The sequence below is a fragment of the Natator depressus genome, chromosome 20 (assembly GCF_965152275.1).
Source record: "Natator depressus isolate rNatDep1 chromosome 20, rNatDep2.hap1, whole genome shotgun sequence".
Lineage (NCBI taxonomy): Eukaryota > Metazoa > Chordata > Testudines > Cheloniidae > Natator > Natator depressus.
The window spans coordinates 11,226,187-11,249,025 of NC_134253.1; the positions used below are offsets into that span (position 1 = coordinate 11,226,187).

At 44.8% G+C, this 22,839-nt stretch overlaps 2 protein-coding genes across 5 annotated transcripts in view; both read left to right on the forward strand.

The window, feature by feature from the left end:
* The window catches only part of VDR (vitamin D receptor), a 122,411-nt gene that overhangs the window by 89,598 nt on the left and 9,974 nt on the right, over positions 1-22,839 (forward strand). For all 4 annotated transcript variants that reach the window (XM_074934765.1, XM_074934766.1, XM_074934767.1 and 1 more), the window contains 3 exons: positions 13,982-14,166; positions 15,980-16,085; positions 17,543-17,714. In XM_074934765.1, coding sequence (XP_074790866.1) covers positions 13,982-14,166; positions 15,980-16,085; positions 17,543-17,714 — 463 coding nt within the window. The remainder of the gene's footprint in view (positions 1-13,981; positions 14,167-15,979; positions 16,086-17,542; positions 17,715-22,839) is intronic.
* On the forward strand, positions 18,927-21,453 carry LOC141974798 (uncharacterized). Its single transcript, XM_074934769.1, has 2 exons — positions 18,927-20,015; positions 20,880-21,453. Exons 1-2 carry the CDS (start codon positions 19,631-19,633, stop codon positions 21,350-21,352), a joined length of 858 nt encoding a protein of 285 aa, XP_074790870.1. The 5' UTR covers positions 18,927-19,630; the 3' UTR covers positions 21,353-21,453.

Consider the following 22,839-nt stretch of genomic DNA (forward strand, 5'->3'; position numbering starts at 1 on the left):
GGAGCCTATATGGAAGTAGCTGCAATGTTTCTGGGTGGGGAGGGGGCATGTGGAGAAAGCAGCTTCGGTAGCAGATTGTTCCTCAGTGGGCAAAGCTGAGATTCACCAAAGCAGAAGGCTACTGCCAGTACTAATCTTCTGATGTAAGAGCAGTTCCAGCCAGAAGGTGGCCTCTTGGAACAGTAGGGTTCATTCTCTCACAAACCAGACAGCTTCTCTCTCCTCTCCTGTGCACTAAAGTGTTAAAAAGCATGCTAAGCTCTTCTGTTCTCTCCTGTGTTTTTAGTTTAACGCAGAGACCAAAAAAGGATGTTTAAAAAAAAAAAAGCTATTTTGAGTTTGATTCCTAATAATCCATGTCCCTAAAAACTATAAATTTAGAGGTGGTATTTCCCGCATGCTTTTGGTTCTGTGAATAATGGCTATGACTACTGCATTTAAACACAGAAAAAGGTCAGGAGACAGAAACTGCCTACCACATTCCACATTCTGTTGTGAGCAACGAATAATATAATTGTGCAAGGACTGGCCTTTGGGATGGGAACTGGCGTTAAAAAAAACTGGCAAAGAGGAGAGTGCATAATATTAAAAAGAAATAAAGGTTCTTTTTGCCATCTAAGAAAAACGCTCCTTTGCAGGAATAGACACGTCCTGTTTTGTTAGACAAGGTTGCTAGAGTGCTGGGGACCTGTCTGAACCACATGTTCTAAAGCACCATATGCTCTTGTATCCCTTTTACAGTTATCGTTGGGTTTTCAAAGATACCCAGGAAAATCAATGGGAATGGAGTGCTTAATTCCCATTTATGTCCCTCCCCCTACATGCAGTGCTAGCGTCACTCTGGTCAGCTTCATCAGAAAGGAACTGTTTTTGTTCTTGAGGTGAATGTGTGTCACTAGCACGGAGCATTGCAGCTGCTTTTGCAACTCTGGCTTTGCGCTTTTACGCTTCTCATGGCACTGGCAGGGAGCATAAGATTTAAACATACAAGATCTGCTGCAGCTCCCTTTTAGGCTGGCTTCACTGCTAAAAAGGAGTGTTTTGGATTTTTTTAACCGCAGGATAATATTAGCTATCCTGTGGTGAAATCCTGGTGGAGACAAGGTCCAGTAGTTTTACTGTGAGGTCAGCTGTGGGAGGAGGATTAAGCGTTGACCTCACCTAACTACCTAGGTAAATAACAATGATGGGTGCCTTGTCTCCACTAAGATTTTTCCAGCAGGGTGACTATCACGTCTTCGTTATCTTGCAGTAAAAAAGAACACCTCTTTGTCAGTGAAGACGAAGCTTCATTATTGTCAGCTCATCACAATTCTTGCCACCTCTGTTGTGTTCTTTCCTCTTTAAAGCCCTAGCTCCTGAAGTCACATGATTATGTAAGACTCTTGGTGTTCACTTTTAAAAAGAAAGTAGGGTTCTAGCCATCACAGCTGCAGAGAGAAGCTTTAACACCTGAACCCCAAAGGTTCAAAACCAGAAAGCAAATAAAGACCCCCCACATTTATTTATGTTAAAAATCTCCTGGTTTTGGCAGGACCTGACTTGAGTGCTTGGGGTTGGTTGGGGTGATGCTCTTAAGAGTGAAGGCAGAGGAGCAAGGGAGACAGAGACAGAAGCATTCTGAGCAGCAAGACGCTAGCTGGCTCAACTTACTGTGGTGCGCATTCCTTTCCATTATACTACTGCTTTCCTTTACCCAGGAAGGATGATTCATTTAGGGTGAGTTACAGGGCTCTGGTTGCGTGTTCTGTGAGCACTAAATGGAAGGGTGTGTTATGGAGAGGATTCTTCGTACGTGTGCCATGACTAATAACACCGCTGCATGTCGTGAATACTGCCTGTGTGTGGCCTCACTCGCGCAAACCTCCAATTTTGCTTCTGTGCTGCTGGTTCTTAGGCTACAACTTTGCTGTGCTAGGACATTTTTTTTTTTTTTTTGCTGCTACTTTGGCGTTCCTGCCTTCATGGTCTGGTTGCCTGCTCCCAGCTACTGTAACTGCTGTTACTGGTTGTTTTTTCACCAGCCCCATTCCTACTCCTTCCCTCATTATCAGGGCCTTTCCGGCTCTGCCCCTCCCTATATACCTTCTCCTCTATTGTGTTGAGATCCCAACTGCTCTGCTGGCTTTGACCACCTCACTTCTATGGTCCTCCTGTGTGTAGAATTCCCTCCCTGAACTGTTTCATAAGGCTTCTACCCTCTCCTTTGTACATGCCTCCTCAAAACCCACTTCTGTGACAACTATAAGAAACTGGCCAACGAATACTGGGGGAAGTCTGGTATAGCCGATGTATTTTTTTAATTTAGAGATCAATGTTTCTAAATAGTGTACCTATTTTTATTGTTACATACAGACGGACAGGGGGAGTGTATGTTATTTTTCAAATTACAAATTCTTCAGAGCAGTGACCAGACAGTCCTAGTACGCTGTGATCACTACCAGAACATTGCTATTTCCCTCCCTGTCAGCTGAGAATGGGAGCCAGGAGACAAGTTCTAATCCAGGCTCTGCCACTGACTTGCTGTGACCTTGAACAAATCATTTACTACAACATCTCCCTGCTTCAGTTTCCCTTTCGGTAAAAAGGGGATGGTACTAACCAGCATCAAGGTGGGCAAGAGGTTTCATTAATGCTTGTGAAGCACACTGGAAATGTCAAGTGCTTTGTAGCATTGTCTGTGACAGCAACATTGCGTGGCTTTAGTCTTTTTCAAGGGATGAGGAACGAGCCTGTTTTGGCTTGCACTTCAGCTTTTTGGCAGGGTTTTTCTTCCCTGCCCTTTTTCTTTCCTGCTTCCTGTGTCCTGCTGCTGAGAGTGTCACTTTCTCTGTCCGTTTCTTCTGCAACCTGGAGTTTTGCAGTCTTCCCTAGAGAAGAGACCTTCCTCCTTTTATGCTTCTCTCACTTTCAAAGGGCACGATGCCAGTAGTTCTCGTGGAATGAGATCCACAGGTGGTGGTGGCAGCAGCATTGAGGGGTTGGAAGTGGCAAAGGTGGCCGCAAAGCACTGACAGGAGCAGTTTTAAGCTATTCGTCTTTCCATTTCGGCAGGCAGTGCTGCTGCTGCTTCTCACAAGACAAGGCACTGGCAGAAGGGCAGTAAAGAGGCTTCCCCATTTTGTGATCCAGTATGAAGCTGGATCCGGTGTGTGTCTTTGAAACCATCTGTTGGGACTGAGTTGCCTTGTGATGTTGCAGGGGGTCAGATTTGAGTGATCCAGGGGATCACTCCTGGCCCACCCATGTGTGATTCTCAATCCTATTTTTGTATTAAATGTGGAAAAACACCAGAAAGTCCAGGGTACATAGAGTCCTGTGGCAGCTCTGTGACCAACCCTGTCGTGGAGTTATGATTCATCAATCTATTTATAAATTTGCATAGTCTAGCATCCTGGAATTGGTCTCTTATACTACCAATATCTCTTGCCTAACTATGAATCATTGTAAAGTTACCACTGCTTTGGGAGTTTCTATTGTGTTTTGTGTTTGCAGTTCAGATGCAAAGTCAGCTATAGTCTGGCTGGATTGTGAGCCCCCTGATGTGGCCAGTCCCCACTGCTGCCGATCCAGACAGGATCCTGAACATCTCGACCCTTTCATTTGGCTGTCTTAAATTCTCCTATTAAAGGGAATGTTCTGCCATCCGCTGATGGGTAACAGACTTGAGCAGAGCCCTCGTGCGCAGCAGAGTCTGTGTAGTTCTGTAGAAATCTCAGGAAGTATTTACAGGAAGAGCCACACAAATTGCATGTCAGGAATCCAACTGTGGATTCACAGATAGCACTTGGTCAGCGTGTACGCTGACAGCCAGGCTGAAGAGCTGGTCTGCTGGCTTTCATTCTGAACAAAATGCCTGGGGGGTGTTAACATAACTCAGTCACCATCCAACACTGAACAGTGATAAACAAGGTCCAGGGTTTGGTATACAGGGCCCTCAGCCTGCCTAGTACCATAGCAATACACCATTAAAAATCTTTTATTCTTTTATTTAAGAAAAAAAAAGAAAAACAGGTAAAGCACTTAAAATGTAAAGTATTAAACAACGCTTTCATTTTAACAATATTCCGTGTTCCATTTCCATGTAGCTGGAGAATGGGGTGGTGGTAATGTTATCTGGATCCCACCCTCTGCCCCAATCTGCTCAAGACACCCCTCAGGGTTAAGACAATGGGTGCCGGGGGAAAAAGTGGTGGTGGCAGCCTTGATGGTGAAGCTTGCTTCAGTAGCTTCTGTCTGATCTTCCATGTTTTTCCTCACAAAGTCTTTCTTTAAGGACCCAAAAAGGGAGTGATGGGTGGAATATTATTTTGTCCACCAATTAGGCCTAGTTTTGGATCCATCAATTTTGGTTCATTGATTTCTGGACCCACATTTTCTGGTTTACTAAGCAGGATCTTGACGTAGTCCTTGAGTTATATCAGTAGGCTTTTTTGTTTAGACTAATTCAGTTTTTGTCTCCTTTTCATACCTTCTCCCATCAACGTTTGTTAGGAGAGGTTACCATGACATTTTATGAACTTTTGCATACTTTTTACAGTTCACTTTACAATGAGAGTAAGTGTATAGGCCCAATTATCACAACATTGCACCCTTTATAGCTTCATTGTTGATCTGTAGCCATATACTGCTGCTATTGGGCAGAGAATGATGGTCAACATGTTTTCCCGGGACCTTTTATACAAGTTCTTTGTAATCTAACAATCCTCCAGCCATGCTGTGTGTCCTGTGATGTCACTGACAGCTCTTTGAGTGTTTTAAATCCTCTTGCCTGACCCTTGGTTCTACTGAAGGTAAATCTCTAACATCAAGGGTTTAATGACTCCAGCTTTGCCTCAAGTACAAGGCACATGCGTGAGATTATGCTGTCCTTCTCCATTAGCTGAAGTTGTGTCTATGGAAATACTTAACACTTCTCAACCTATGGAAAGCTCAGCGATTCATTTCCTACATCTTAAGTCTTGCACAAACTGCCAGCGTGGCGGAAATCTTTCAACCTGAATTCAATATACATCTGTTAAAGACAAGCTTTAAAAGAAAAGGGATCCAGTTTTCTCTGTAATTGAAATAATCTTGTATTCCACTGCAATATTTTTAAAGCTCCAGTAATATTTGGACTCTTGAAGCCCTGGCAAAGCACATGGAGCTGGCAAAGCTGATAACTGCTTTCAGTGACTGGCAGTCAAATATGAAATTGTGGGTGAGTTACTGCAGATGCTCTACAAGGCCCTGTCCTGTTCCCAGTGACATCAGTGAGGTTTGACTTCTGTGAAAGCAGGATCCAGCCCCACAGTGTTTAGTCTTCCAAAATGCTTCATGCAACAGACAGCGCTCAATTTGGTGACAGAACAAATGAGGAACTCGCTGCTTCATTATATAGCCTCTTTACAGTGAAAGAAGATCTGGATGGATTACAAAACAGGATTAGGGAGTGTAAATTTGCCAGCATGCTCACTTCTGCAGAAGCAATGATTTGCAATGTTTTTGCTTTGAGTGGGTTGAAGTTGCTATCCTTTAGTTAGAATTAAAATTAACCCATTTTGTCAGCACCTTTTAAAGTTAACATTTTCCACTTTTTAAGCATTTAAACGGGGCTGATTGGTGATAAGTATACTATACTTTCCTTAAATCATTCCTGTCTCCGGAACTAACAAGTGTGATTGTGTTAACGATGTGTGGCATGTCACAATCCATCTTGTGGAGGATACAAGAGTAGGAGTTTGCCCTCAGTAGTATTCAGTCATGTCCCCTCTCTGGGAAAGTGTCTGGAAGCTGGTGAATGGGTGTATTGAAGCTGAATACAACAGAACTGTTGCTGAACCCGGTTAATTGGTGGCACTCTTAAGCGAAGAAATTAAAATGCTACAGTGATGCAGCTACACTACTGCAGCCGGAACCCTTCAATGAAGACACTACCTATGCCGATAGGAGGGGTTCTCCCGTGGGCATAGGTAATCCACCTTCCTGAGAGGCAGTAGCTAGGTTGATGGGAGAATTCTCCCATCTACTTATCCCTGTCTACAGGGGGGGTTTAGGTCGGTTTAACTGTGTCACTCAGGTATGGATTTTTCACACCCCTGAGTGACGAAGTTATACTGACCTAATTTCCTAGTGTAGACCAGGCCTAGGACTTGTTGTATAAAATCCTAGTAGAAGTAGATTTCTTCTAGACCCTACCTGGCTGGCTTCTTGACAATTATGGTATTTATTATGCCATACTTGTATATAGGCTTGGCAGAATTCAATTTTTATTTTTAATATAATTTTGATAGTATCAATGTTTACTTTTAAGCCGTTCTTATTTTTATTGATTTAAATTTTCATGGTGAGGGGTCAGATGTTGGGGAGGTCAGACAATTATTTAATGATGGTAGAGTTTGTTTTAGGATATTTACTTTGTATATTTTGACGTGATGTTGACAAATTGTGTTTTAATTATTATAAAGCTTTAACTTTTTGCATCACAACACCTACTAAGTTCTCAAGCAGCATTTTTCTTACATTGCCTATCTGTAAATTTTGTTGTTACTATTAGTATTTATTATTGAAATATTTTTGTTGGTTTATGTGTGCGGTGAAATCGACATTCACCAATTAAAAATCGATTCCTTCCAAGTCTAGTTATGTAGTTCACTAATACCCAGTAACCCAATCAAGATTGTAGCATTGTGTGGTGTTCATTCTTCTGAAGAATCTGGAATAGCTCCTTTTGTTGTGACTCAGTGGTCTCCAATTAACCTCTACAGGGAATTTAGAATTAATTTTTGCTCGTTTGCAGAGAGCCAGCACTTCAAGCCACTCGTAAACCCTCAGATGGGGCTCAGGTGGTGCATAGATCTCCTGTTGTTCCTTTGCACAAGGGTGAGGTTCACTAATAGAGTGCAAGGGCTTTCTGAGCTTCCTCACCATAATAACGTCATTCTCTTGCAAATCTGACATAAGAATCCTGGTCTGTAACTCCTATTCAGGCACCTAAATAAGGACTGGATATTCAAACTCTCTATCAAAATTCAGCACCTTGCATGACAAAGGAGCTTATTTTAAACAATGGGAGGTTTCGATAAACTCTGGTCCAGTTGTTGGTACTGAGCATGCTCTGAACATCTGGCTCTACATTCTGCTTTTATTGTTCTCCCCAGAATGACATGGTCCCTTTCCTTGTAAAAGGGTGTGATTCCTTGCCATTGCTCTGTGAGCATTTTCCCCTTGGGCATATACATATAGCTTCTCTGAGTGCATCTGAATACCCTCCGTGCCCCCCACCACCACACTCCCTCAAGTATCTATTTTCCCTCTTAAGAGTGTTTTTGTGAGTGTAACATGATAACCTTGCCCACTGTCCTCCTAATCTCGTTATCTGTCACTGTTAAGCACCTATCTACCCTGTTAATCTTTCACCCATAGCTGTCGAGTGGTGATCATTTTAATTTTACTACCACTCACTGGCTTGCATTGTCTTGAAAGATCTTTATCACTCTCTCTGGACTGATGAGTGCCATGACTTTGCAGGCTGATAATGGACATGCAAAAACCTGTGGAGAACACTTCAGTCTCTCTGGTCACTCTGTTACAGACCTAAAAGTTGCAATTCTTCAACAAAAGAACTTCAAAAACAGACTCCAACGAGAGACTGCTGAATTGGAATTAATTTGCAATCTGGACACCATTACATTAGGCTTGAATAAAGACTGGGAGTGGATGTGTCATTACAAAAAGTAAAACTATTTCCCCATGTTTGTGTCGTCCCCCGCGCCCCCCCACCCCGTTCCTCACACATTCTTGTCAACTGCTGGAAATGGCCCACCTTGATTATCACTACAAAAGTTTTTTTTTTTCTCTCCTGCTGGTAATAGCTCACCTTACCTGATCACTCTCCTTACAGTGTGTATGGTAACACCCATTGTTACATGTTCTCTGTGTATATAAAATCTCCCCACTGTATTGTCCACTGTATGCATCCGATGAAGTGAGCTGTAGCTCACAAAAGCTTATGCTCAAATAAATTTGTTAGTCTCTAAGGTGCCACAAGTACTCCTTTTCTTTATGCAGAGATCTAGGTAGCATAGGCCCACGCTTCAAAATATACCCCTTGATTTGTGCCGCCTTTCGGTTGATCTCCACTAGGATTTAAAGGTGTTAGCTAGCATGTTCTAAAACGCTAGTGTGGACAAAGCAGCATAAAATACACTAGCTAACACATTCTAACACACCTTTTAAATCCTAGGCTAATGTTCACTGCAGAAAAGTTGTGCATCTTCATTGAGAAAGCTATCTGCCTCGTACCCCCCTTATGTGGGGCTGACGCAGAAAAGCTACATTGAAATAAAACCTACCTGTGCTTTGTCTCTACTAGGATTTTTACAGTGTGACAGCTGTCTCCTTTTTCTGTCTTCACTGCACAGCTGTAGTCAGGACAAAGCTTTTGTTCAGCTTGGCTTGATGTTTGTTTTCTAGCTCTTCTACCTGCTAACCAAAGCAAACTGTGTAATTGTAATTTAATATTGAAGAGTAAAGATTCACAGACCCCCAAAAGCATGTTTGTCTCAGGAGATCTTAACTTTGCTCACTACTTTTATTTCTTTATATTTGCAGATATCTGATTCTAGCAATGCATCTACTAGTCCTAAAGCTCCTTCTCCTGCTAATTCTTTAGCAGTTTCCCATTAAAATTTAGCAGTCCTCACTTTGCTATCGAAGGCTGCGTATTAAAGGGGAATTTGTAATAGTCCGTCTCTTATTCAGGTTAATTTGTAAACAAACATAAAAAATGATTTTACAAAAACATATTGCTTAAGAACTAATTGTAGTATTCTAATCGCTAGTGTAACCCTCTGGCCTGAAATGTTCAGGTAGCTGCCTCCTAGATTTTAAATCATTTTGAGGCATGTAGAGTGTTATGCAACTTCAAAAAAGGTATTGGAAAAATACCAGCGGCTAAACCCTGAAGCTATAACTGAAAGCTACATAGCACTGCTATTGTACCTTACATTACCTCTGAGTACAGCTACATCAAGTGTATTGCTTCTCTTTTTCTTGCCAAACCTTTCATTCCGAACTCCACCTTAACCTACCAACGTAGAGTATTCCTGGAACCTAATGTCGGCAAAAAGCCTCCAGTCATAAGATAAATCTTTTTTTATTTGTTAATGATAGGTTAAAAGACGATTAATCTCTTAACGAATGTGAAATTCTTCTTTGCTATATTTAGGGTTTATTACCTACCCTTCAAGGTGTATTTGCTCTGCTGAGTTATGTCACTGTATTAAAACAGGACCTGTCTATGACTGTTTGGCTTTGGATTTAAATATAGATGGAAAAAACCCCACCTGTGGTTGCTATCTTAATCTCTATCAAAAGATAAAATAAGCTGATAGAAAAGGAGGACTTGTGGCACCTTAGAGACTAACAAATTTATTTGAGCATAAGCTTTCGTGAGCTATCATCGGATGAAGTGAGCTGTAGCTCACAAAAGCTTATGCTCAAATAAATTTGTTAGTCTCTAAGGTGCCACAAGTCCTCCTTTTCTTTTTGCGAATACAGACTAACACGGCTGCTCCTCTGAAACCTGTCAATAAGGTGATAAAATCTCTATGCTGCTTATGCCACAGGGTATATTATAATCTTGTGAAAATAGCAATGTAGTTGTGGTTTTAAAGCTCTTCAATTGCTTATACTTTTCAGATGCTTGGAGCTTTTTAATAAAGGTGTCATTTGAGCAGAAGTAGTTTGACATGTGTGACGGACTTCCCTGGGGTGCAACCTGGAACTGGGGTACTGCTGAGCCCTCTGGCATACCAATCTGGGCTCCCCCCCTCACACTGTGAGGCTGTGACAAGCTGCAGTTCTTTCCAGGTCTTGCACTTACACAGCCATACAGAGACAGGGACATGCCACTCATGAGCCAACAATAGAGAGGCTCCCATAGGCACCAACTGTGTAGGTGCTCCAGGGCTGGAGCACTCATGGGGGGGGGGGGGGAAGCACCCATCGGCAGCCAGCTCTCCCTCCCCCACAGCACCTCCCACCCGCCACTGGCCCCTCCACTCAACTCCTCCCCCTCCCTCCCAGTGCCTCCCACCCGCTACAATCAGCTGTTTCATGGCTTGCAGGAGGCACTGGAAGGGAGGGGGAGGAGCAGATATGGGGTGTGCTCGGGGGAGGGGGCAAAACTGGGCACGAAGAGGCAGGACTGGGGTGGAGAAGAGGCAGGGTGGGGTGGGAGCTTGGGAGAAGGGGTGAGGGCAGGGTCTGGGTGGACCTGGTCAGGAAGAGGTGGGGCGGGGGTTGGGAGTGGGGGCGAGGGTTTGAGCACCCCTAGAGCCCAGAGGAAGCTGGCGCCTGTGGAGGCACCAGCCAGCTCCCCAGCCTAGGACCCCAGAGCTATACAGTCTTGCCCTACTCAAAAGCCTGACCAGTGTAAGTTTATTTTCCAGTCCGTCTCTCCCTCAGTGTGGAGAGGGCAGTGCTCCTGCCCCTGTTCCCTTTGCACTTCAAACAACACACTGTTTTAGGTAAAAAATATAAAACAGATTTATTAACTACAGAAAGAGAGAATGTAAGTGATTATAAATAATAGCACACAGATCAAACTTGGTTACCTAAGAAATAAAACAAAATTGCAATCTAAGTTCTGTACACTAGACAAGATTTGAATCAAGTGCTGTCTCACCCTTATGGTACAAACAGTCCACCAGTCTTCCATACACAGGCTAGAAATCCCTTCAGCCTGGGACCACTTCCTTTCTTTGTTCCTAAGGTATTTCCAGGTGTTGAGTTCCAGGGGAGTGAAGCCAAGTGATGATGTCACTTCCCCCTTTTATAGCTTCTTCAATGTGGAGGGAACTTCATTGTCCCAAACAAACCCCCCAGCACAGTTAGTGGAAAAGTACAGGCATAAGATGGAGTCCAGTGTCACATGAGCTGATCACATGCCCTTGCATGCTTCGATGAGTCACAGCAGGGCCCATTACCCATATTCTGACTAGAACTTTCACAGGAAAGTCCATCAGGTCTGGGATTAGCTTCTTCCATGGCCTATTGTGTTTCTTAATGGGCCATGACCTTGAATGGTTCATCCACAATGTGCTGGCTAGACTGGATGTAAACTACCTTGTGGGTTTCAGAGTAACAGCCGTGTTAGTCTGTATTCGTAAAAAGAAAAAAGAAAAGGAGTACTTGTGGCACCTTAGAGACTAACCAGTTTATTTGAGCATGAGCTTTCGTGAGCTACAGCTCACTTCATTGGATGCATGTCACCCCAGGAGCAAACACATTTGAAATACTGGTACAGAGTCAATATTCATAACTTCAGATACAATGACAGCAGATGCAATCCAACAGGCTATTAATGTTCAACAGATCAAGACTTTTAGAATGATCCCTTAAGGCGTACTTTGCACAAAACATATAATTAGATCACCTAGGTAAATATGGGGATACTAGGATGTTGCTTTGGGGTACGGAATGTCACAACCTGTATGTTGAAATCTAGGCAAGTGTTTGAGATAGCTAGAAACTAGTACTGTCCATACATAGTACTGAGGTGGCAAAACTAATATTCTGAACGGAAATATACATATGTGGAAAGGAGACAAGCTATGGTCAAAGGAAGAACTATGACTTGAATTTCCTGAGTTTTGTGGAGCTAGAATCTCAAACATAATTTTCCTTTGTTTTCGGACAGCTCAAAGGACACTGGTTTAAGTCCTGGAAATTGTTAAAATCAATCCTAGACCAGAGCCAAAAAAGCACTATTCGGTTAAGGGACCAGTAATGGGTTTAAAGACCAGTGATTAGAGGAAAATGGTGATTGACTTTTGTTTGCCAAAACAGCTGTGACTGTTCATTCAGAGTGCAGAATCCTGATCTGTATGAAGGCCCCAAATCAGCAAATCGCTTCAGCTCATGCATAGGTCTTGCTAAAAGATGTGCTTAAAGCTAAGCATGTGCTCACTGCCTTGCTGAATCAAGGCCTGAGTATATAGAGATGAGTCTGCTTGGTCCTTTAGGAACCCTCCACATTCTGATTAGTGAGTTTTAAGCCTATACTATATGTTCATTTTAAAAAAAAATCCCATGAAAACTGCTGATGTTTACTAATAATAAGTTTAATTGTGAGCAGGGCATAGCTTGTGTTCATAGCAGATTCAGGTAGCTTTTGCTGAACAAATATTGCTATGTGTACTGTAACTGAACTGTGCACACTTGCCCAAATTAATCTATGCAATCAGAGAAGGAAATGCTGCCACTTCTCAACAACAGTATCTGCAGAGTGTAATGCAAACCCTTCCTGACCATGAACCTGTAAATTGTCAGTGTTTTCAAAGAGGGATTGAGAATCTGCCTTTTGCATTTCACCATGCCTGTGGAATGTACACTGTTCAGAGTAATGCATGGAGCATTTTAATTACAAGTCTAGAATTCTCTTCAGGAGTTTTGATGGTGCAATAAAGCACAGAAGTGAAACCTGATGAGACATTTTAGGGGTGGGGATAAAGAAATGGGAAAAACTTGCATTGTACGTGCAAAAAAGATTTACTGTACTTTCAGTTTGTCACTTTTTTCCACTCAATTCCTTTGTTAATTGAAAATGTTAATTTCACAAGAACGTGGAGCAGTTTGTTGCTGTCTTCTAAAAATGCAAGAACCAGAATGAAGACTTGCAAAAAGAGCTCTAGTTCCTCTTTCGTATACACGTTATCTTCCTAAATTTTAGGATGTAAGCAGTATGTGAAATCAGCTCTTCAAAAGACTCCTCATCTAGATCACTGAACATCTTGGGCTTTTTCCCGTTTGATGACCTCTTGAACTTTGATGCATTTTAGTTTAGAATGTAGGAATTGTAGAGTTACAGACTAAATTCTCGTATGATCAAGAGGGGCATTCAGCACACACAAAGGACTTTCAATCTGATACTTCCTCCCCTGCTCAAAGTTCCCTGAAGTAGGAACTAGACAGGTTTCAGAGTAGCATCTGATGAAGTGAGCTGTAGCTCACGAAAGCTTATGCTCAAATAAATTGGTTAGTCTCTAAGGTGCCACTAGTACTCCTTTTCTTTTTACGAATACAGACTAACATGGCTGCTACTCTGAAACAAAAGGAAGTACTTCTATTTACACAACACATGGTCAACATGTGGAACTCATTTCCATGGAATGTTGTGAAGGCCAAAATTATAACTTGGTTCCAAAAAGATAAGTTAATTAAGGCTAGGGCCATCAATGGCTATTAGCCAAGATGGTCAGGGATGCATCCCAGGCTCCAGGTGTCCCTAAACTTCCAACTGCCAGGAGCTGGGACTGGATGACTGAGATGGATCACTTGAAATCGCCCTGTTCTGTTCATTTCCTCTGAAGTATCTGGCACTGACATTTTCAGAAGACAGGATACTGGGCCATTGTTCTGACCCAGTATGGCTGTTCTTATGTTCTTAATATCAACTGCAGGATCTAGGCCTTGAGTGAGCAAAGAGACAAGGTGGGTGAGGTGATATCTTTTGGTAAGGGAGACTAGCTTTTGATCTTACACTGAGCTCTTTGGGTCTGAGCAAGGCAGTCTGCAGACTTTTTTAGGGCTCTCCACGGAAGTTCACCCACATGCAACAAGCTGCAAGGCTGGGGTCTAGAACATGTATGGTGATGCCAAAATTCCTCACCTCTCTCTTTCTCATTCCATCTCACACTGGATCAAATGCTTCTCTAGAATTATGGGAGATGTGACATTGCTAAATCAGGATTTAAATAGCAGCAGGAAGCAGTGACCTGCTAATTTAGCAGATTTAAAACAAGAGGGAGAAAATACAGGTTTAATTATTAAGTAGCAATACAAAAGGGACAGGGTATTTACTCTGGAGCTCACTTTTGAGACATCTTCTACAATGACTTTTGGTTTTACCCAGTTTCTAAGTATTTGTAGATAATTCCAGGATGTTGATTTTTGACTCTTGTTCATTCTCTTCCCCTTGCCACATGTTTGTAAACAGTCATTCTGACAGATGAGGAGGTCCAGAGGAAGAGAGAGATGATAACGAAGAGGAAGGAAGAGGAGGCTCTTAAAGAGAGCATGAAGCCCAAATTATCGGAGGAGCAACAGAGAGTCGTTGACATTCTTCTCGAGGCCCATCGCAAAACTTATGACCCAACCTACTCTGACTTCACCCAGTTTCGGGTATGTTCCAGGACCTGCTTTCTCTCCCTTAGCTTTCGTGCAGAAGACTTCCCGTTTGCTGTTACTAGGAGGACCTCTAGTGGTGGTAGAAGGCTGTGCCAAAATTCTGATAGATAAGCTAAGTAGTAGTCTCTACCTCTTCCATACCATGACCCATTGTTACAATGTAAAGTTTTGAGACCTTCCTCCTAACTAGTCATATGGGAAAGAAAGGTGGTCATGACGCCCTGAATCTTGTTTATGACTCCCCCAGGTTCAGAACGTGTGATCTTAGGGCACTCACTGACTATCAGTGAAAGTGCCCATGTGCTGTTCTCCCAAAATGTCATTCTGTCTATATAATTGGGGCTCAGAATCTTGCCACAAATGACAGTGGCAGCTGTCAATCACTGGAAGGCTTTAAATCAAGATTGGATGTCTTTCTAAAAGACAGGTTTCAGAGTAGCAGCCGTGTTAGTCCGTGTTAGTCTGTATTCACAAAAAGAAAAGGAGTACTTGTGGCACCTTAGAGACTAACCAATTTATTTGAGCATAAGCTTTCGTGAGCTACAGCTCACTTCATCGGATGCATTCAGTGGAAAATACAGTGAGGAGATTTATATATACAAAGAACATGAAAAAATGGGTGACTTGCTATAGCTCTAACAGAAGCTGTGGGCTTGAATCAGAAATTACTGGGTGAAGTTCTCTGTGGTTGGTGTTATGTAGATCAGACTAGATCACAATGATCCCCCTAAGCTCTGACCTTAAAATGTATGAATCCATTCCAGTTGCCATCCATGAGAGAAGTACTATAGGTCAAATCAGAGCCTACATGTGTATTGAATTAGTCAAATTCCTCAGTGGTACGCAAGGACTCTGGAACACAAGATTCAAACATGCAGCAATTGCATAAAACCTTTCTCTGCCTCGGATACAGTATTTTTTTTAATAAGCTGGAAATTAATGAGTAGCTGACTATTTTCTTAGATCAGTAGTGATCGGAAAACTAATATTCAAAACCTGAGCATGTGCTGGATGATCTGGTTAAATATGGCAGGCCTGATCCCAGCTGATGTAAATCAACTTAGCTTCATTGATAGGCTGATTCACACAACCAAGGATCTGGGCCAGGAAGTGGAACACTAGTAGCTTAAAATTAGAAGAAAAACCTAAGTTACTAATATTCCTAATGTATCTGCCCTGTTAGTTTTGAGACCTTTAACACAAATCACTAGGTAATTTTAATTATAGAATTATATTTAATGTGTCTTAAACCCAGAAGATACACAACAAAACAGAATTAAAAAGTAATGTCCCAGTGCAAAAGAGGACACATGGTAGAAGCTATTAGTTAGTCAATTTTAAAATACTTCTAAATCAGCCTTGCAACATTGTCATGACAACTTACCATCCCAGGAACAATTGACTAATCTGCTCTTTCCCATGATGGTGGTGGTGGAGGAAAACCTGGTGATATTTTACTCATTGGACAGGGTATCGTAGGAAGAAGTCCAGGGTCAGCCAGGAATGACCTGAGCAATCTAATAGAGATAGGAAAGACCAAGGTGAAGTTTCCAAAAACACTCAGCACCAGTCCAGCTCTGCTCCCATCAAAATTAATGGAAGCAGAGGTAGGCCAACACTGAGCACTTTTGGAAATTCTCCTCCAAAATCCTACAGTCCACTGGATTGCACCCTTATCCTTGGCCAGGACTATGTTTAAGAAGTGCGCCCATCTACCTGGGAGGACACAGAGAATAAAGAAAAATGCAGTGTTCCTTTGTCAACCCACTTTCTCAGAGGTATAATCAGTCCCTGCATTCTGTTCCAGCCTCCTGTGAGAGCCAACTCAAGCAAAAGAATAACTAGATCATCATCGGTCCTTACGCATGGCTCCTCATCAGAAGAGTCTTCAGATACCTTCAGCTGTTCTCCAGGTATTATACGTGGTATTGGCTTTCTCCCCTACAAATGATAGTCACATGGATAAGTCAGAGTAGGGATTTAAGCAATTTGTGGGGTTTTAAAATAACGGTTATTTTGACAGTTTGTCATTTCTGTGTCTTCATGTCCTTTGTTTAAGAAATGCAACCCCTTCCCCCACAACCCTGCCAAACACTTAAATACATACCTAACAGTAAGCACGTGCATAGTCCAGGGTGAGTGCTCGTGTGTTTAAAGTTAAGCGTGTTAAATGTTTTGTTGAATCATGGCCTAATTCCACATTTGGTTTCCAGCGGAAGACCACATTGTAACACCTCTTAAGGAGCCCAGATCCTTGAGCACTGACGTAGGGCCCAGTCATCGCTGCTGCTTGCTTGCGCAGAATGTGGGGTGAAAGGAGTGGGGAAACAGCTCACGTGGCCACAATCCCTCAGAGGGAGGGGAGTTGAGCATCAGAGGCATCCCCTCTTGCGCCAAACCTGAAGCAACTCCTCTGCCTGGAGGGTTGTGTGGCTGGGAGGGAATAGGTAATGGCAGAGGACAGCTGCTCTACAAGGTATCACCTTAGCAAACCCTCAAGCAAATACCTTTGTGACATTTCTGCTCCGTGCTACGCCAGTCCAGTGGTGCTGCAGATTTTAGAGAGCAAGAGAGAACCTGGCTCAGAGGAGGGGTGGCTGATTGGGATGCTACAGAGAGCAGGAGACAACCATGAGAGGGGGTTTGCTTTAGGTGGAGACTGGATGGAGAGGAAGCCAGGGATGGAGGGGAACCCATAGAGGCCTCACTGGGAGGGGTTTGCTGTAGGCGTATGGCTTTGTTGAACAGGAGGGAGCTGTGGGGGTAAGTAGGGAGAGGATAGCAAATAGGTAAACAGCTAGGGAACAGGGTGAGGGAAGAGCAGGGAGCAGAAGACTGGCTAGGGGTAAATAGTTGCAGGGGTGGTATCAGGGAGCAGGGGGATTATAACACAGGGGATATTGGTGCCTGGGTATGGGGTGATGTGAGTTACTAGGCAAGGCTTGGAGACTTGGAGGCAGATGGTAACGGTGCCAGGTGAGAGATGTGGGTGAATGCGATGCAGATTTTCAAAATAAACAGAGCTTTAGTGTTGCTTTGATTCCAAAATTCTCCTAATTGTGCTGCAGCGGCTCCTCAAGGCTCCTTTTCCAAGGACAGCTAAAATCCCTGTAGCATTAGTCAGCTCACTCAAACACAGATCGTTGCATACTCTTCCTCTCTCTCATTTTTACTACAATATTCCCTAGCCTAAGTCCCCTAAGGGCAAGGTGCAAGTAGTGCCCATGGACTGGGATACAAATGTTGTGGTTGTTCAGTTATTTATTTTGACGCTCTCTCCTCTTGGTTGATTTTTATCCTGAAGAACAAACTTCCTATCATGGGGAAACCGTGCAGCCAAGATAAATATCAACCTCTTTCCACTCCACAGAGTCTGTAGAGCACAGAATGTTCTCCAACATGGCACTGAACGAGGAGTCTGACGAAAGCCCTCCCATGGATATTAACCTCTCGCACCTCACCATGCTACCTCACCTGGCTGACCTCGTCAGCTACAGCATACAGAAAGTGATTGGCTTTGCAAAAATGATCCCAGGGTTCAGGTAAGGACGGGTTTGTTCCCCAAAGTTTGGGCAGGCGTTGCTTTGATTTTTTTTTTTGGTTGAAATCACTCTGTGTCTGTCTTGCTTTATGCTGCTTGTCCATTTTCCTAAATTTGTCTCATCTCTGCTGCTGCCTTAAGCCCAAGCATTCTTCTTTCTTGCTCCTTCTGCAGCTCAGCACTGCTTCCACTGAAGTCATCACTGACTCTTCTCTTCCTGTTGCTTCCCTAGTCTTATCCACAATGGCCCTAATCCAGCACTTAAACACATGCCTAACTCTAAGGGCTTGGCTACACTTGCAAGTTAGAGTGCATTAAGTCAGCCCCTGGCACCCTAACTCCTGAGGTGTCCACACTGGCAAGGCACGTAGAGCGCCCGGACGCCGCGCCTGGAGTGCCCCTGATAAACCACCTCCACAAGAAGCATAACACTTGCTGTGCCCCGGCTGGAGCACCGCAGCGCAAGTATGGACGCCCTGGTCTATTAATGCGCTCTGATCGGCCTCCAGAAGTGTCCCACAATGCCTGTTCTAGCCACTCTGGTCTTCACTTTGAACTCTACTACCCTGCACTCAGGTGACCAACCATCAGACACGCCCTTTACATTTTCTGGGAATTTTGAAATTCCCCTTCCTGTTTGCTCAGCAAGGCGTGGAGTGCTCTCAATGCATCTTTCCAGGTGACCATGCCTCCACGCAACAGGCAATCCCCAGTATGGAGCAATGGCGAGGTGCTGGACCTCATAGAATATCAGGGTTGGAAGGGACCTCAGGAGGTCATCTAGTCCAACCCCCTGCTCAAAGCAGGACCAATCCACAACTAAATCATCCCAGCCAGGGTTTTGTCAAGCCTGACCTTAAAAACCTCTAAGGATGGAGATTCCACCACCTCCCTAGGTAACCCATTCCAGTGCTTCACCACTCTCCTAGTGAAACAGGGTTTCCTAATATCCAACCTAGACCTCCCCCACTGCAACTTGAGACCATTGCTCCTTGTTCTGTCATCTAGTACCACTGAGGACAGTCTAAATCCATCCTCTTTGGAACCCCCTTTCAGGTAGTTGAAGGCTGCTATCAAATCCCACCTCACTCTTCTCTTCTGCAGACTAAATAAGCCCAGTTCCCTCAGCCTCTCCTCATAAGTCCTGTGCTCCAGCCCCCTAATCAATTTTGTTGCCCTCTGCTGGACTCTTTCCAATTTTTCCACATCCTTCTTGTAGTGTGGGGCCCAAAACTGGGCACAGTACTCCAGATGAGGCCTCACCAATGCCGAATAGAGGGGAATAATCACTTCCCTCGATCTGCTGGCAATGCTCCTACTAATGCAGCCCAATATGCCGTTAGCCTTCGTGGCAACAAGGGCACACTGTTGACTCATATCCAGCTTCTTGTCCACTGTAACCTCTAGGTCCTCTTCTGTAGAACTGCTGCCTAGCCACTCAGTCCCTAGTCTGTAGCAGTGCATGGATTCTTCCGTCCTAAGTGCGGGACTCTGCACTTATCCTTGTTGAACCGCATCAGATTTCTTTTGGCCGAATCCTCTAATTTGTCTAGGTCCCTCTGTATCTTATCCCTACCCTCCAGCATATCTACCACTCCTCCCAGTTTAGTGTCATCTGCAAACTTGCTGAGGGTGCAATCCACGCCATTCTCCAGATCATTAATGAAGATATTGAACAAAACCGGTCCCAGGACCGACCCTTGGGGCACTCCGCTTGATACTGGCTGCCAACTAGACATGGAGCCATTGATCACAACCCGATGATCTAGCCAGCTTTCTATCCACCTTATAGTCCATTCATCCAGCCCATACTCTTTAACTTGCTGGCAAGCTAGAGTTTGCGGGGAAGAAGCTGTCCAGTCCCAGCTGCACTCCAGCCATAGGAATTACGATACCTTCGGGCAGATATCAAGGGACATGATGGAAAGGGGCCATGACCGGGACGCACAGCAGTGCAGGGTTAAAGTGAAGGAGCTGCAGAATGCCTACCACAAAGCGTGGGAGGCAAACCGCTGCTCTGGTGCTGCCCCCACGACCTGCCGTTTCTACAAAGAGCTGGGCACGATACTTGGGGACGACCCCACTTCCACTCCAAAGACCACCATGGACACTTCAGGGGCCGTAGCAGCACAGAGTTCAACAAGGCAGGAGGAGGAAAGCGGGAACGAAGGTGCTGAGGAGGAGGGCGACAGCCCGGCATCCCTAGATGCATGCAGCCAGGAGCTGTTTTCAAGCCAGGAGGAAGGTAGCCAGTCGCAGCGGATAGAGCCTGGGCAAGAACAAACCGCAGAGGAGGTGCCTGGTAAGTGGCTTTTATTTTGGGAAGGTAGTTGTTCGTTGCGGGCCCTTGGGGCAAGGAGGGTTGCAGGGTTAGGGCTGCATGCATGCCTAGATGCGGAATAGGGCATTGATGTGCTCTCTCACATCGCGGTAATTGGCCTCAGGGATGTCTTCAAAGGTCTGATGCAGAAGCTGGGCAATCCGCTTGCGCAGGTTCCTTGGCAGAGCTACTGTGCAACTTGTCCCAGTATACATGGGATAGCTCAGTGGTTTGAGCATTGGCCTGCTAAACCCAGGGTTGTGAGTTCAATCCTTGAGGGGGCCATTTAGGGATCTGGGGCAAAAATTGGGGATTGGTCCTGCTTTGAGCAGGGGGTTGGACTAGATGACCTCCTGAGGGCCCTTCCAACCCTGAGATTCTATGATTCTATGATTAAGGCTAACATGTCCATGCCACTGTGCCGTGATGGGCGGGCGGACCACTGCTGCACACAGGCAATCTGCATAAGGGCCAGGGTGGAAGCCACATTGTAGTAGAAGACCCTCCCTTGCTTCCCAGGTCACCCTTAGCAGCAAGATATCTTCCAGGACGAATTCATCCTGTGGAAAATGTGGGGACAGTGTTCAGTATAGGGGCCCCCTACAGCTGTTGGCTCTTCCCAAGGCACAGAACCCCAGAGGACAGTATGGCTATGAAACAATCAGTCCCCCTTGCCCCTGTGCTTACTCACCATTTTGGGGCTCCTGTGGATTATGTTCGCTCGCTTTGGGTCGGGCAGTTTCTGCTATTGTGTACACTCTATTTGTCTTTAAGTACGGCCAAATCATTGCTCTGTCTGGTGTGAACAATGCTGCCTCTGTTAAGTGTTGCATTTTGGCTTTACAGATGCAATCTTGAGATCCCAGCCATCCTTGTTATCTACTGCTGAAAGATTTCAAAGAATCGGGAAGCGTCCGCAAAGACGCAAAGAGGACCTGTTGCATGAAGTCACGCAGCAGTCCCTTAATGAAAATCAAAAAGTGCAGGAGTGGCGGGAGACTGAAAGGAGGCTCCACCAGCAGAATGTGGATCACCGGCACCAAAGCACAGAGCAGCTGCTAAGCATCATGGAGCGCCAAGCGGACTTGATACAGGCGCTCGTAGCAATGCAGACGGAGCACATCCGCACCTGCCCACCCCCTGCAGCCGTTGTCCCAAAACTCTTTCCCTTGTGCCCCCATGTCACTGCCAACCCACTTTCCCCAACATCCGGGTTCTTATCTCCACCAGCTGCTTCCAATGCCTGTAGCTTCACCACCCAGCCTTGCAAACTACAACCCTTACCCACTGCACTCAACCCACATCATCACGCACGTTAGCCAGCCTGAAGAGCAGCACTCATTGTACGGCACTCCAGACAGGAAGGCTGAGTATGATAACAGGACATATGCAAATCTGTGATTGTCCCGTTCCCCACCCCACCCCCTTCCCTCCTCCCACACAGCACAGATGTGTCATGCCCTTTTTGTTTCCCAAGCAGTTGTGTTTCTTTTCAATAAATGACTGTTTTGGCTTCGAAAATGTTCTTTATTGCATTAAGTAAAAGATACCATAGCCCAGGAAAGCAACAGGCACTGCAAGTCAGTGCATCATACGTAGCAAACACAGATGCAGGGCACCAAACATTACTGGTGGCTTTCAGCATCAAATTGCTGCTGCAAGGCATCCCTAATCCTTACAGCCCTGCGCTGGGCCCCTCTAATAGCGCTGGTCTCTGGCTGTTCAAATTCAGCCTCCAGGTGTTGAACCTCCGAGGTCCATGCCTGAGTGACGCTTTCACCCTTCCCTTCACAAATGTTATGGAGGGTACAGCACACAGCTATAACGGTGAGGATGTTGTCATCGGCCAGGTCCAGTTTCCCATACAGATAGCGCCAGCGGCCCTTTAAACGGCCAACAGCACACTCAACAGTCATTCTGCAAAAAGAAAAGGAGTACTTGTGGTACCTTAGAGACTAACAAATTTATTTGAGCATAAGCTTTCGTGAGCTACAGCTCACTTCATCGGATGCATTCTGCACCGACTCAGCCTGTTGTTGAACCGCTCTTTGCTGCCATCAAGGCTCCCTGTGTAGTGTTTCATGAGACACGGCATTAAAGGGTAAGCGGGGTCTCCAAGGATCACAATGGGCATTTCGATTTCCCCTACGGTGATCTTCTGGTCTGGGGAAAAAGTCCCAGCTTGCAGCTTCCTGAACAGGCCAGTGTTCCAGAAGATGCGTGTGTCATGCACCTTTCTGGACCAGCCTGCGTTAATGTCCATGAAACACCCACAGTGGGTCCACAAGCGCCTGGAGAACCATAGAGAAATACCCCTTCCGATTTATGTACTCTGAGGCGAGGTGGTCTGGTGCCAGAATTGGAATGTGCGTCCCATCTATCACCCCTCCGCAGTTAAGGAAACCCATTTGTGCAAAGCCAGCCACAGTGTCACACACATTGCCCAGAGTCACGGTTCTTCTGAGCAGGATGCGATTAATGGCCCTGCAAACTTGCATCAATCCGATTCCAGCGGTCGACTTTCCCACTCCAAACTGGTTAGTGACTGGTAGCTGTCTGGAGTTGCCAGCTTCCAGACTGCAATAGCCACCCGCTTCTCCACCGTCAGGGCAGCTCTCAATCTCGTGTCCTTGCGCCGCAGCCCAGACTTGCATGACGATGTGATCCCACCACTCAGTGATTGTTTCCTGAGCCCAAAGTTTACGAATCACTCTGTAAAGCACTCTATAATTTTAGCATGATGATGATTCATAGAAGGCGTGTGGTGTTTTGTGGATTGCTCTGGATTGGAAGTGGCTTCTGCCAA

Coding starts and splice junctions, on each gene's coding strand:
- LOC141974798 (XM_074934769.1), top strand. CDS start 19,631: ATGATGGAAAGGGGCCATGACCGGGACGCACAGCAGTGCAGGGTTAAA. Junction 20,016..20,879: donor AACCGCAGAGGAGGTGCCTG/GTAAGTGGCTTT, acceptor TTGGCTTTACAG/ATGCAATCTTGAGATCCCAG.